General features: G+C 44.9%; 1 protein-coding gene across 1 annotated transcript; it reads left to right on the top strand.

The window, feature by feature from the left end:
- Nucleotides 1-602: 602 nt before the first annotated feature.
- LOC141112090 (olfactory receptor 5V1-like) lies at nucleotides 603-1,541 on the top strand. The gene has a single exon (XM_073604583.1). The coding sequence runs from the start codon at nucleotides 603-605 to the stop codon at nucleotides 1,539-1,541; it is 939 nt and encodes a 312-aa protein (XP_073460684.1).
- The last annotated feature ends 13,827 nt before the right edge of the window (nucleotides 1,542-15,368 follow it).

Below are 15,368 nucleotides of genomic sequence, written 5' to 3' on the forward strand. Positions count from 1 at the left end.
TGCGAGGTCACATGCTCTAAGGTGAGCGCATACAGCAAAGGGGGAGCACAAGAGTGGACACGAGCACCTGTTGTTTATCACCTTTAGGAGAAGCAGAAGACAATTACTAATTAGGAGTGGACTTTTATGCTATGTTTTCAATGGCACATTAATGCATGATTAGTTTTGCACAAGAGCACTTTAAGCACAGAATATGTGTTTTTTATAGCAGTTATTAAATGTGGATGCACTTTATATGTAGAGTTGTATATAGTCACTTTAATTGTTACTGATATTATTGCATTTATTCATTAGTATTGCATATGACTGTGAGCATTAATCGCATAGGAGTATAACTGGTATTATAGCACAAGATTGCAGTTTCCAACTGCATAGGATCATAATACATGTGTTGCGTTGACTGCATGTGATTGCAGCACTCTCCAATATCATTGCAATTTTAATCGCATAAAACTGAATAAACATGAAATCCCTTATCCCTTTATTTGGAAAAAACTTTTAAAAAAGATACATTAAAATCTTTTGACATCATTTTTATATGAATGTATTCTTTTCTTTTGTAATTTATACTTCATCATATTTATAACATTGTTTTACAGATAATGCAAGCCAACAATTGCACAGCTGTGAATGAAATAGTGATTGTGGGATTTCAGAACCTACATCAATTCAGAATTCAATTTTTCTGTTTGTTACTGTTGACTTATTTTGTGACTTGTCTAGAAAATGCCCTGATCATCATATTGGTAGTCACCAGCATTAGCCTGCAGACACCTAAATATGTCCTTTTAAGCCTATTATCCTTGTGCGAAATTCTTTATGTTACAAATTTGGTACCAAAGATGCTCCATGACATCATAGTAGAAAGAGGAACCATTACTGTCCATGGATGTATTGCTCAGCTGAACATATTTGGAACATTAGGATCAGTGGAGTGCTTGCTCTTTGCACTGATGTCTTATGATAGATATGTTGCAATCTGTAGACCATTAAGATACTCTGCTCTCATAAACAACTGGCTTTGTGTTTATTTGGTCATTGCATTTTGGCTTATATCCTTTATGCTTGTTCTGATAGTATCAATATTACTAGGAAGGCTACAATTCTGTGGGGTTAATAGCATTAATCACTTTTATTGTGACGTTGGCCCCCTGTTGGCACTTTCATACCCAGACAATCAACTTACGATACTGATAACAACTCTGATTAGTGCATTATTAACCCTTTTACCATTTATTCTGATTATTGTATCCTACACATGCATTCTGTATACGATCATAAAAATACAGTCTTCAATAGGAAGACAGAAAGCCTTCTCCACTTGCAGTTCTCACCTTTTAGTGGTTACAATTTACTATGGAGCACTCACAGGTATCTACATTGTTCCAGCTGGGGTAAATTCAACTCACATTAATAAAGGATTATCTTTTGTGTATTTTGTTGTAACTCCGATGATAAATCCAATTATTTATACTTTAAGAAATGAGGATATTCATAGCACCTTGAAGGCAAAGATTGTTAAATTAAAAAAGGCATTTTAATTAATAAAAGGCATCACATGTAGGTTATTTGGTAGCATTTGGTTACTGTCCTACACAGTATAAATTATAGATAAAGCTGATTTATTTTAATGTAATGAGATATTCTGAGACAGTAGTGTTTTTTTTTATTTGATACCCCAAATGTAAGAATACTTTTGATCCTAGGTCAAAAGTGTTAATGTGTCTAACATTCTTGCATTCTAAAAGATGTGGTTGACAGTACAAATAAAGTGAACCTGACATGGCCTAAAAAATGTTTAAAAGCAGTGGTGGTCAACTGATGCAGGGGGATTCAAATTCAGCTGCCAATATCACTAAAGGACTACGCATAATATTCACTGAATGTAATGTTGCAGGAAGCTGACAAAGACTGTATGCTGCAGGAGATGGTCAAAGACTATGGTCATGTCAGGAAGTGAAATATGCTATAGTAGTTGTTGGAGACTGGGGACAGCCATACACAGGAAAATCGTTGGAAAAGATCAGAAGTAAAAAACAAACAAATACAAGAGGATGAAAAACACAGAAAATGTAAGGTAGTATGAAAAAATAAAAACATAAGATTTAAAGTAGAACTACTGTATAGGCTTTTTTTTCAGCCATCTGTGTCCTATGGCTGAGATTCCCCTTCACTTTCTGCCCAATAGACAAAAAGGAAGTGAGAGGAAATCCCTGCAAATTAAGGGAATTCCTTGGGGACCCCTTACTTTCACTTTCAATTATAATGGTAAACAGGGCAAATAGAAGGGTGAATCTCCCTAATGGGGGGCACAGACAACAATACAAACTGACAGGTGTTCTAATTCCTTTCCACTCTATCCAAAGCTGAAAAAAAGTTTTGCATTTAGTTATACTTTAAGTACTAGAACTCTAAACTTTAAAAATATACATTTCTTTCACTTTCCTGAGTAAACACCTAGGTAAGAAAAACACATACCACTGTCAGCAGGAGCTAAACTATGTTCTTTCATTTATCTGCCATATTTTTTGCTTACCTATTAGCAGGGCCTTGTGTGTTTTCCAGTACTAGTAGGCATGTGTTCTGCACTCTACACTATTAAACAGGGAGTTCTCAGGGTGGTATTCTTGCAGTTTTGTACATTCACCTGCTACCTATTTTTATTGTCAGCTGCAGTGCAGAATTTGTCTCCACCCCCCCCCCCCATAAAAGTAATTAAAATACAGATATTTTAGATAGGAATGAAGTTTGGATTCACCACTACCATGGGTTTGCAGTTAATCCTGTGAGTCTAAATTCTTAGTACCAGCAATTTTTTGTGCAAATGCACTCAGCGTAATTTTTTTCAGCAATAATACATTCTGCGGCCTTTAAACTACGACCAGCAGGGTTTCAATGGTCAGTAAGATTTTGGATACGGCCCTATAAAAAGTAGGCACAGCAGCCCCAATGTCAGTGTATTAAAAGGCTGCTGTAGAGAAAGGATAGGGAAAACTGCACAGGGAGAAATTAGGGTCAGTTAGAAAACTGTAATTTCATTCTAAATGATAGCTCTTTGGACAATTACCCCTTTCACTGCCTTTTTTTGTTCTTGTTTTTGGGGGCTTTTTGTTTTTCATTTTAGTTTGTGGTTGATTTTAGGGCAGCTGTCACGCCTACCCCTAGCGTTGATGGTCAGGCACTATAGCTGGCTCTGTGTTCTTCCCTTATAGCAGCCCTCTTTCCCATAAGGCAAGTAGACCTATCAGTACTCAGTTCAGAGAGTAGTCCAAAGTCCAATCCGAGGTCGGTAACAAGGGAATCCAAACTAGCTGGCAGGGTGGGGATCAGGCGAAGGTAAAAGACAAAGCACAGGAACTAGGCAGGCAAACCGGGAGCTTGAAGCACATGTTAAAAACATTATCACAAGCATGACACTAAGGGCTTGGCAGGCTTAAAACAGGTGTGGTCTGCACCCAGAGGCTGTGTCTATATCAATCACCCAGCAGGTGGTCAGTCAGAAAGTGAGAGTGCAGCTCAACCAAAACTAGGGTGCTGGAATGGGACCAGTAAATGCCAAGGAAGAGGAGTGTAACGTACCTGGGATGTGAGCCTTACGTGTGGAGGGAGACCTCCCGTACCACCCTGGCTCGGAGACCACTGGAATGAGAACAGTGGCGGTAAGAGCACAGTGAGGTAAAGGTGCCCGAGTCCTTACTGCTTGAAGTGGTCTCCTTGCGTGGAAGCTGGAGTGATGATTGCAGCTCAGCAGATGCAGGTTAGCAGCAGAGTGGAAGCAGGTCAGCAGGTGCAGATTGCAGAGCAGCGGATGCAGGTCAGCAGATGCAGGTTTGCAGAGTAGTGGATGCAGGTCAGCAGATGCAGGTTTGCAGAGCAGCGGATGCAGGTCAGCAGATGCAGGTTTGCAGGGCAGCGGATGCAGGTTAGCAGATGCAGGTTTGCAGAGTAGCGGATGCAGGTCAGCAGATGCAGGTTTGCAGAGCAGCGGATGCAGGTTAGCAGATGCAGGTTTGCAGAGCAGCGGATGCAGGTTAGCAGATGCAGGTTTGCAGAGTAGTGGAGTCAGACGAGCCGGGTCATACACATCAGGGAATACAGCAGGAACGGCATGCAGAGAATAGTCAGAGTCCAGGCTGGGTCTTGGCAACAGGCAATCAGGCAGGTAACAGAGCTGGGTCAAACTAGCCGAAGTCAGGATTGGGGACATAAACAGGGTCAGGAAGCCGGGTCAAACACAGGAACAGAGTACTGGTACAATCAGGAACACAGGGAATGGAAGCAGATCAAACCGCAAGGGACAGCGCCATTGAGCATCTTTTAAAGGCTATTGGGCACCAAAGCGCGTCTAATGCGCGCGCATGCGCACATTCGTGCGTGCGGTCAGTGACTCACGCATGCGCATAGGCGCATGCCTTCTGGAATGGAACGAACGTTCGTGACAGTGCCCCCCCCTTAAGGGCAACCTCCGGGTGCCCAAGAGAACTCTTTTCTGGGGGTGATTACGGAAAAAGGCCTGGATTAATTCTTGAGCGTGAATGTTCCGTTGGGGTTCCCAGGAATTTTCTTCCAGACCGTAACCCTTCCATTTGATCAAGAATTGTAGCTGATTCCTTCTTCTTCGGCAGTCTAAGACGGCTTCCTCTTCAAACTCCTCATCTCCGTCAATGATCACAGGTTCAGGTGGTCTTGATCCTCTGCCTGGAAAGGGATCAGGCACTGTAGGTTTCAATAATGAGACATGAAATACCGGGTGGATTTTCAAAGACTCCGGCAAGGCAAGTTCATAGGAAACGTCATTTAATTTCCGTTTTACTGGGAAAGGGCCAATTAATTTGGGTGCCAATTTCCTTGCAGGGCAGGCCATCTTAAGATTGGTGGTGGATAGCCATACTTGATCGCCCTGTTGCAGACATAACTCCCCCCTCCTCTTTTTGTCAAACATCTTCTGTTGAATCCGGGATGAGATCAGGTAGAAATGTTGGATGGTACCCGTAATTGGCAAAGAATGGAGACTGACCTGTAGCCGAATGACTGGCATTATTAAAGGCAAATTCTGCCAGAGGTAGTAATGATACCCAGTCATCCTGAACAAAGGAGGTGAAGCATCAGAGATATTGCTCGAGCGTCTGATTCGTCCTCTCAGTTTGCCCATTGGTCTGAGGGTGATAGGACGAGGACATGGACAATTCAATCTTCAGAGCCCTGCATAAAGCCCTCCAGAAACGAGAGGTGAACTGCACCCCTCTGTCCGAAACAATGTCCGCAGGAACCCCGTGTAGCCTTACCATCTCTCTAATGAAGACTTGGGCAGTTTCCATGGCAGAGGGTGTGTTTTTTAGTGGAACAAAGTGGACCATCTTAGATAAATGATCAACCACAACAAAAATGGCTGAATAACCTTCTGATGGAGAAAGTTCCACTACGAAATCCATGACAATCATTTTCCAAGGACGGTCGGGGACTGGTAAAGGTCTGAGCAGACCCCAGGCCTTGCTTCTAGTGGTCTTGCTACGGATACAGGTAGCACAAGAGCTTATATATTCCCTGCAGTTCTTCTTAAGATCCGGCCACCAAAACGTACGTTGGACTAGTTCCAGAGTCTTATGCATTCCGAAATGGCCTGCCAGAGGATGATCATGACACAAATTCAGCACTGTGACTTGGACCTCTTCATGCACAAAGATCTTATTGTTTCTCCACAGTAGACCATCCTTGAGTAGCAGAGTAACTCCAGGAGGGCCAGACACACCTACAGAGGTGAGCTTGAAGCTGGACATAAGGTCAGTTTGCAGAAGGAAAAAGTTACCTTCCGATAGAATGGTGTCTGGAGCTGGTACTTTCTTTGGATCATCAAACATGCAGGAAAGAGCGTCCGGTTTGGTGTTCTTGGAGCCAGGCTGGTAAGTTATGTGAAATGAGAACCTAGAGAAAAATAATGCCCATTGTGCCTGGCGAGGTCTCAGACGTTTGGCAGCTCTCAGATACTCTAGGTTCTTGTGATCTGTATAAATGAGTATGGGGTGCGCTGCTCCTTCCAACAAATACCTCCACTCCTCAAGGGCTGATTTAATGGCCAGTAGTTCCTTGTCCCCAACGTCATAGTTCCTTTCAGATGGGGTGAGCTTCCGGGAGAAGAAAGCTATGGGATGCATCAAGTCCTTGAGACCCCGGTGTTGGGAGATGACAGCTCCAACCGCAGTCTCTGAGGCATCTACTTCAAGTAGGTAAGGAAGCGCAGGATCAGGATGACTCAGAATAGGAGCCGATGTGAAAAGTCCTTTTAAGTCTGTGAAGGCGGCCTGTGCCTCGGGAGTCCAATGGAACCGAACATTCTGCTTGGTCAGATGCGTGATTGGGGAGATAATAGCAGAGAAGCCCTTGATGAATCTCCGATAGAAGTTTGCGAAGCCAACAAAGTGCTGCACCCCTTTTTTGTCTGAAGGTGCAAGCCAATCCAGAACGGCTGAAACCTTCTGAGGATCCATCTTGAATCCCTCTGTTGATATCACGAGGCCAAGGAACTGGATACTCTGTCACTCAAACTCGCATTTTTCTGGTTTTGCTTATAGTCCATGTTGACGAAGGCGACAGAGTACATTCTTGACATGTTCTCGATGCTGCTCAAGGGAAGAAGAAAAAATCAAAATATCGTCTAGATAGACAACTACATAAATGTCCAGACAGTCTCTAAAAACATCATTAATCAGGTGCTGAAATGTGGCTGGGGCGTTACATAACCCAAAAGGCATTACTAGATATTCGTAATGGCTGAACCTAGTACGAAAGGCAGTCTTCCACTCATCCCCTGCACGAATGCGGACCAAGTTGTAAGCCCCCTGCAGGTCTAATTTGGTAAACACAGAGGAGGTTCTAAGTCTTTGAAAGAGTTCAGTTACCAGGGGCAAAGGGTATCGGTTCTTAACCGTGATCTTATTCAGTTCCCGATAGTCCACACAGGGTCGGAGAGAGTGGTCTTTCTTTTCCACAAAAAAGATTCCCGCTCCTGCTGGAGAGGTGGAAGGGCGGATGAACCCCCTCTTAAGATTCTCATCGACGTATTCCTTCAGTACCCCTAGTTCCCATTCAGATAAAGGAAAGATACGTCCGAAAGGAATCTCAGCACCGGGAAGAAGCTTGATTGGACAGTCGTATGGACGATGAGGTGGAAGAACTTCGGCCCCACGTTTGCTGAAAACGCCAAAGAAATCATGGTATTGTTTGGGCACAGCAGAGCATGTTTCGGGATCTGGTTCCAGGCATAGCAAAGGACCAGAGGTGCTGGGGCATGATGGCACGCAATGGTGCAGGCAGTAAGGTGACTGGAACTTAACACTTCCGGTTCCCCAATCGATCTGGGGATTGTGTGCCTGAAGCCAAGGTAAGCCAAGTATGACTGGAAACAAAGGAGAGGAAATGGCATTCAGACTCAAAAGTTCCTTATGATCCATAGGGGTGATTACAGGCAAAGGAGGGGTTTCCTGGGTCACTACTCCAGATCTGATGCGGGACCCATCTGCCAGGAAGATGGAGAGTCCCTGGGCCTTGGGCTGAAAGGAAATGCGTTGTTGGGTTGCAAAGTCTAAATCGATAAAACAACTGCATGCCCCTGAATCGATTATCGCCGTCACTGGTATAGTTCTTTCCGGCAATTGGAATGAGATTGGTATGACCAGGTGAGTGGCACTGGCAGTGGAAGGTGCATGATTAGAAGAAGAGGTGGCCAGGAACTTGCGCATCTTAGCAGGACAAGAGGAGATGTAGTGACCAGCTTCTCCACAGTATAGGCATAGATCATTCTGCTGCCGACGAAGTCGTTCTTGGGCGGACAAGGAATGTTTCATCAGTTCAGGCTGCTTTGGTTTGATGGAGTGCACGGAAGTTGGCATCTGGGATAGCATCCAAGCTGGACGGAACTGCTGGGTAGACCTCTCTGCTCTGCGTTCCCAAAGTCGTCGGTCTATCTGGATGGATAGCGTAATTAAAGTCTCTAGAGCATCAGGAACATCAACCCGGGCCAATTCGTCCAGACAAACCGAGACGAAACTGGTGTCGGAGAGCAGCCTCATTCCACTGAGTGTCCGCGCTCCAGCGTCTGAAATCGGTTACATAGTCCTCTACCGCTCGGCGGCCTTGCTGGAGCGCGTGGAGGGCAGCCTCGGCGGTGGAAGTCCGCTGAGGGTCTTCATAAAGTCGGGCCATGGCATCAAGAAAGGATGACAAAGAGTTCAGATCCATATGGCGGACTTCAAGTAGGTGGTGGGCCCAGGCCTGGGGTTCCCCCTTGCAACAAGGTGATAACAAAGCCTACTTTGATCATTTCGGATGAGAAAGTCCTTGGTAGCAATGAGAAATAAAGTTTGCATGCGTTGTGAAACGCCCGGAATTGGTTATGATTTCCAGAGAACTTCTCAGGGACAGGCACCCTAGGCTCGGGAGATGGGTCAAATCTTGTGTCCGCTTTTCCATTCGGACGAGGCTGTTTTGCAGGGTCTCCATGACCCGAGTGAGGGCTGTGAGAGTTTGACAGACAAAGTCCATAGGTGAGGTTCCTCCTGCAGGCTCAGACATGGCGGTTTGATACTGTAACGTACCTGGGATGTGAGCCTGACGTGTGGAGGGAGACCTCCCGTACCACCCTGGCTCGGAGACCACTGGAATGAGAACAGTGGCGGTAAGAACACAGTGAGGTAAAGGTGCCTGAGTCCTTACTGCTTGAAGTGGTCTCCTTGCGTGGAAGCTGGAGTGATGATTGCAGCTCAGCAGATGCAGGTTAGCAGTAGAGTCGATGCAGGTCAGCAGGTGCAGATTGCAGAGCAGCGGATGCAGGTCAGCAGATGCAGGTTTGCAGGGTAGCGGATGCAGGTTAGCAGATGCAGGTTTGCAGAGTAGCGGATGCAGGTCAGCAGATGCAGGTTTGCAGAGCAGCGGATGCAGGTCAGCAGATGCAGGTTTGTAGGGCAGCGGATGCAGGTTAGCAGATGCAGGTTTGCAGAGTAGCGGATGCAGGTCAGCAGATGCAGGTTTGCAGAGCAGCGGATGCAGGTTAACAGATGCAGGTTTGCAGAGCAGCGGATGCAGGTTAGCAGATGCAGGTTTGCAGAGTAGCGGAACACAGGGAATGGAAGCAGATCAAACCGCAAGGGACAGCGCCATTGAGCATCTTTTAAAGGCTATTGGGCGCCAAAGCGCATCTAATGCGCGCGCATGAGCACATTCGTGCGTGCGGTCCGTGACTCGCGCATGCGCATAGGCGCACACCTTCTGGAACAGAACGAACGTTCGTGACAAGGAGTGTTACACGCTCATGACAGCAGCAGTCACCTTTGGCTGCTGTCCTGGTCATAGCCAATTGCATTTAGTTTATTTATTTGTTTGCTGCCAGACTTTAATTTTGCATTCACTGCACCCCCTATCTCCACAGTCAAAGTGAGTCATACACCAGTTAGGCATTTTAAACCTGACCTGCTGTTGGCCAATTTTAAACTGTTTTGTCATCTGCAGTCTCTTAATTCTAGAACAAAAAACATCTACCTGTGCCTTTTGTCTCTACTAGTACATTAAAACCTAGTCTTGTGTTCAGACTAAACCTTATGTTCTAGTGATTTTCTTTTAGTGTAGCACCACATTGCATTTAGTTTGTGACAATTGTCCTCAACATTTAATAAAATGTTAACACTTCATAAACCAAACCTCACATTCCAGAGATGAGGCAAATGCTAAAAAAATTACAGATCCATATTTCAGAGACAATAGTCGGACATATAGTACAGTAGCTGGAGCGTATGTAAGCAACTTGATTGGGCAATAATGTAAGAGGGAAAGACAAGACAGGTTTAAAAAAAAAACTAAAATAGATGTAGTGCTCTGCTATTTACGCTGCTAGGCTAAATTTCGTTTTTTGGCTTGACTGCAGTAGTGATGGGCTGAACAACGCCAAAATTTTTAAAAAAATAGCGTGGGGTCCCCCCAAAAATCCATACCAGGCCCTTCGGGTCTGGTACAGATTTTAAGGGTTATATAGAGTCTACACTGAATATCTAGTCTGCACTAAATGCAGAGTATATTTCTATATACTAGACTGTATATATATTAAATACACTGCCTGCACACCACTAACTAACCTGCCTGCCTATACTAGCTCAATCTATCTCCAGCCACACACTATACACAGCCGCTATGTAAGCAGCCTTATATTGTGTGGGGCGTGGACTTAGTCCCCCCTGAGCCATGATTGCCCAAAGGCGGGCAATGCCACCAAATATGTGCCATCGTCCCAATCTCTTTACACCCCCGCCAACAAAATTGCGAAGTTTCGCTCTGGTACTTGTGTGCTCTATCCGGGGTAAGATACCATCTCGCCAAACACTTATAATTTTACTCTAGCATTTTGCAGTTGACCGACGTGACGTGTACCCTCTTCAATAATTGCCTAATCTCTGGTTCTTTAAGCTGTATATCTAATTCCATCTCCCACTTCTTAATAAGTGGCGGTACCTCAGATCCCTTCAAATCTATTAACACTCTATAGAACCTAGAGATCCCCTTCTTCCCTGTTTTATCCACACACAGTTTCTCCAGAGGACGTAAGTTTTTGGCTGATCTAACGGGCTGAGGGAGTGTTTCAATACAGTGATTCAATTGGCTATACCGCCATTGATCTATAACCATCAGTTCGCCTTTATTTTTTAGTTCCTGGTATGTGCAAATTTTACCCTGTTCCATCGCATTCTTTAATTGTGCTTCTTCCTGTAGAATCCATTTCCCAAACAAGTCCTCAATGTCCCCCGATGTAAAATATTCTGTATCCTTCAATGGGATTAAGGGTGAATTGTACTCCCATTTCTCCCTTTTGTGCAAATTATCCCAAATTTTTAGTGCATGTCTAGTGATGTCGTGTGTATCTGTGCTAAGTTTTCTAAATTGTGATGGGATCCATATTATCTTTCCCATTGTGGCTTTACAAATTGTGCTCTCCATTTTAACCCATTGTTTTTCCTTATTATTTTTTGCCCATATTATTCGTGATAATATAACTGCCTCATAGTAATTTCTAATATCAGGTGCCCCCGACCCCCCATTCACCTTATCTTTACCCAACTGTGTAAAACTTATACGTGCTTTTTTCCCTCTCCACATAAACCTTAAAAATATAGTATACTATGTTTTAAGATAGACCTGTGGGAGTGGGATCGGGAGCATTTGCATCTTATACGTAATTTTGGGTAGGATTGCCATCTTGAATAAGCTAATTCTTTCCCCCCATGATAACTGTCCTGGTGCTTGTTTTGCTGCTTGTTTTGCTGCTTGGAACCACTGATCTGCATCTATCTTTGTTAAGGCAAGTTTATATTAAGCACTTTACATGACATTTCTATTATCTATTTGTTATCTACTTTATTATATAATGTCAGCCAGCAGTTGCAAAAGTACCACTTCCCCTGCTGTCTTGTTTTGATTTCAGGCAGCTCCAGGAGGAAGAAGCCAGACCCCTCAGCTTTCTAACTCCCATCACTCGTTCATTTGGGATCCATCCGGAGCCTGTTCCAGTGGACCAAGAGGGATACCCAAGCCCAGCGGAGGCTCTACCCTTGCCTCCACCATTCCACACCTTTGCCCTTGGTGGCATAAAGCCCTACTGATTCTATGCTCCTGGCAGTAGAATCCAACTTGTCCGGTAAGCGTATTCCATCTTTCCGTTTATCTTGATGACATCTGTACTGACCGTTGAAAAGTTGAACCAACTACCATACGGATCACATATACCCACTGTGGACTGTTTCCTTTTTTCACAACAACACGTCACCATTGGGACATTTCTTTCATGTGCACAGTATATATTTGGATATGTGTTTTCTAGCGCTACAGTTAGCAACAACAGACAGTTTCCAGCAGCAGTGAGAGAGCAGGAGAATGCAGCCAGAGCTCAAGTGTTGGCTGTTAAATCTGATTTAGGGGTCTCCAAACAAGACAAGATGATGAGATAGTGAGTCCAGATCTTAAGATAAGAAGATAAGTAGGTGCTTTTATTGTATACAAACACTGCAGTGGAGAGACACAACATAGACCGACTTCCATCTCAACCAGGCGGAACGAAGCAGGACATGTCACCTGCGCTGAAAGTGATGATGGGAGTGATTGAGACCCAACTGCTCCCTTCATCACTTTCAGCGCAGGTTGCCAAAGTGGTAGCACTCACAAGAGCCAGTGAGGCTGCAAAGGATCAAACAGTCAACATCTACACTGATAGTAAGTATGCTCTTGAAGTAGTTCATGATTATGGACTCATAAGGAAGAACAGAAGATTCACAACTGCTGCAAGAGAACCATTTCAAAACTGGAAATATGTTCAAGAACTTTTTGAAGCAGTCACCCTTCCTGTCTGGGAAATAGCCGTAGGAGAACTGGCAATAGTGCCAGTTGTCAGAGAACCAACAGCAGGAGAAGGACTTTAGGACCCAGCATCTCTGGCAGGAGAAGGACTTTAGGACCCAGTATCTTTACCAGCAGGTCACATGGGCCTATATAAGGAAGTCTGCTAGTGTCTGCAATTGCTGGTTTGTCTTCAGCCTTCCTGTGTTCCTGAGCCTCAGTACAATTACTGTTTGGATTTCCCGCTGTGACCTGGCTTGTTCTTGACCTGTCTGATCTGTTCTCCTGGTTTGACCCCCTGGCTAGCTTCACCGACTTGTCACCTTCTCCAGTACCTGATCCTGGATTGTATCCAGTACCTGATCCTGGATTGTATCACAGACTTTGCAACAGTTATCTGTTCCTGCCTGCTTCCTGATACCAGACCTTTGGCTTGTCTCCATTTCTGCAACCTGCCTCTTCCTCCTGCCGGATCTACTGTGTTTGACCCCTGGCTTGGCTTCCACTACTGTTCCTTGTGCACACCTTGCCAAATGTTACTGAGGATTCTTAGAGACTTCAGCCCAGCTGTGTTTCCTGTACTACCCAGTATTCTTCAGGGATCCACCAGCTTGTCTCTCCTGGATCCATCTGGCAACCTGTGCTTCTCTGGGCACTACACCCTCTGTACCCAACTTCAGGGGTGTGCTGAACTTAGCCGCAAGGGGAGCCCTCTTGACATTTTGGCCTCCAACCAGGTACATGACACTCCCAAAGTGATCACCTTGTCCAAATCTATCAATCTGCCATAGCATTTAACATACACAGAAACCCAAATTGACCATAACTCCTTCTGGTATTAGATCAGGTCTGTTTTAGTCTTGGTGTCATTTCTTAACCACTGTCCATATCTTTGTGTCTGTCACATCAGTCATAGCACTTACTTGTGCCACATCTAATTTTCCCGGCTTGAAAGGTCAATGGGAGCGCCGTACTCCCAATCTAGAGTCCTCACTCTTGAGTCTCTACTTACAAAATTTGTGGGTCGTCACCCAAAATTTATCCTGGGCAACCACACAGTAGCCGTCAAATGGCACTTTATTACACTTGGCCACACAGGCCTGTACACATCCACATTGATAATTATTATCGGCTCTATTATTTCTGCAACAGGTAAAGTAAAGGAGTTATTTGGGTCAAACTGTGTAACATCAATATTACTCTAGTTTACTCTTAATTTTACCTTAATCTCACCATCTGATCAACAGCATAAGACTCCTTCAACCAATGGACCCCAGACACCGACTAATTACTCGCCACGGAGAACAGAATAAGTAAGAATACCGTGGCCACTTGTCTGCTCAACGTGAGTTTCTTGTCTCTCTGGCCGGGAGTCCAGTGGACTGTATCCGAGTCGAGGCACCAGCTGTTAAATCCGATTTAGGAGTCTCCACACAAGACAAGATAATGAGATAGTGAGTCCAGATCTTAAGATAAGAAGATAAGTAGGTGCTGTATACAAACACTGCAGTGGAGAGACACAACACAGACCGACTTCCATCTCTACCAGGCCGAACGAAGCAGGAAGTGTCTCTGCGCTTACATCTACGGGTTATACAATATATACGTATGAATATGCATGAGCACTAGGCGTGTTATAGGTGTGATCGTATAGTTTAGTCCAATCAGCATTCATATCTTCTTAGTAGCAAGGGAACAGTTTAATGGGTGGTTACATCATGTGACTGATAGAAAGTGAAAGAAAACATGGGCTTCGCCATCTTGGTACTGGTTCAGACCAGCTAGATAAGACTGTCTATTTCTCAGAGCAAAGAGGGAAGAAACTGTTGCTTTTTATCTGGCGGTGAAGGTCATCATAGACTGAAAACTCTGTCTAAGAAGAAGCAAGAAAGTGTATTACAATTCTTAAAGCGACAGTCTCTATATACATACGTATATATAACTCAACATTATCAGACCCCTATAATTCTATTCATGGCAGATCAATGTGTGTATGTGGCAGGGAACACAGTCTGCATTGCAGTACCATTCATGGAAAGTATGAGCAGTATGATGACAGCAGTGAAGGTGTTACTGTACCACGCAGGAAAGAGTGCGCCATAGAGATCTGCCTTGCAGGAGGAGCCACCGCCAGAGAGTCGGCTAGTCTGGGGCCATGGGCGGAGTCGCTGCTCCTGGGCTGCCAATCAGAGAAGGGGAAGAGAGCTACGATGGCACTTCTGCCTTGGGATTTTGCTGCAGAGAAGACACGTGTGAGGAGTAGCAAGATGGCGGGTACCATAGTGAGCAGAAGTGCGAACGCTATACATGTGTTGGCGGAGAGCCTGCAGAGCGGACTGAATCACAGAAGCCAACCCTGTGGGATACAGGGGTCAGATTAACCTCCCTAGCAGTATTCCCGAGTGTGGCTCGGGTGAATTTTCACTACCAAAAGCAGTAACCCCGAGCCACACTCGAGATTGCATTGCAGGATCCAGGCAAAGTTACTTACCTTGTCCCCAGGATCCTGCGATGTCTCCCTGCTGTGTGTGCGGGCAGTGTACTCCGCTCGATTCATCACAGTGACGGGTTCCGTTGCCTGCGAGCATTGCAACGCACGGGGCTGGAGCCCAGTGCCAAGTTCAAAAAGTTAAAAACACATAACACATACAGTACACTTTAATCTTACATATTACATTACTGTATCAAATCATTTCAGTCCCTTTTGTCCCTAGCAGGGGCGGATCCAGAGCCTAGTCTCGGGAGGGGCACTGCCATAAAATTTTGCGGGCAATTTGTCAAGGCAATGGCTGGTGTTGGCGCTTCAATCATCACAGCACCATGGTTGATGTGGTGTCAGGATGATTGAAGCGCATTATTTATATTATTACATTGTAATGTAAAATGAAATTGTTCAACTCACCATAATGCAGAATCATTGGGAGCCCTGAGCGTGTCACTTGCTACCGTCGCCTGCCACCAGATGCAGCGTGTCACTTGCCAATGTCGCCTGCCACAAG

This window comes from Aquarana catesbeiana, linkage group LG01 (genome assembly GCF_042186555.1).
Source record: "Aquarana catesbeiana isolate 2022-GZ linkage group LG01, ASM4218655v1, whole genome shotgun sequence".
In the NCBI taxonomy this organism is placed as follows: Eukaryota; Metazoa; Chordata; class Amphibia; order Anura; family Ranidae; genus Aquarana; species Aquarana catesbeiana.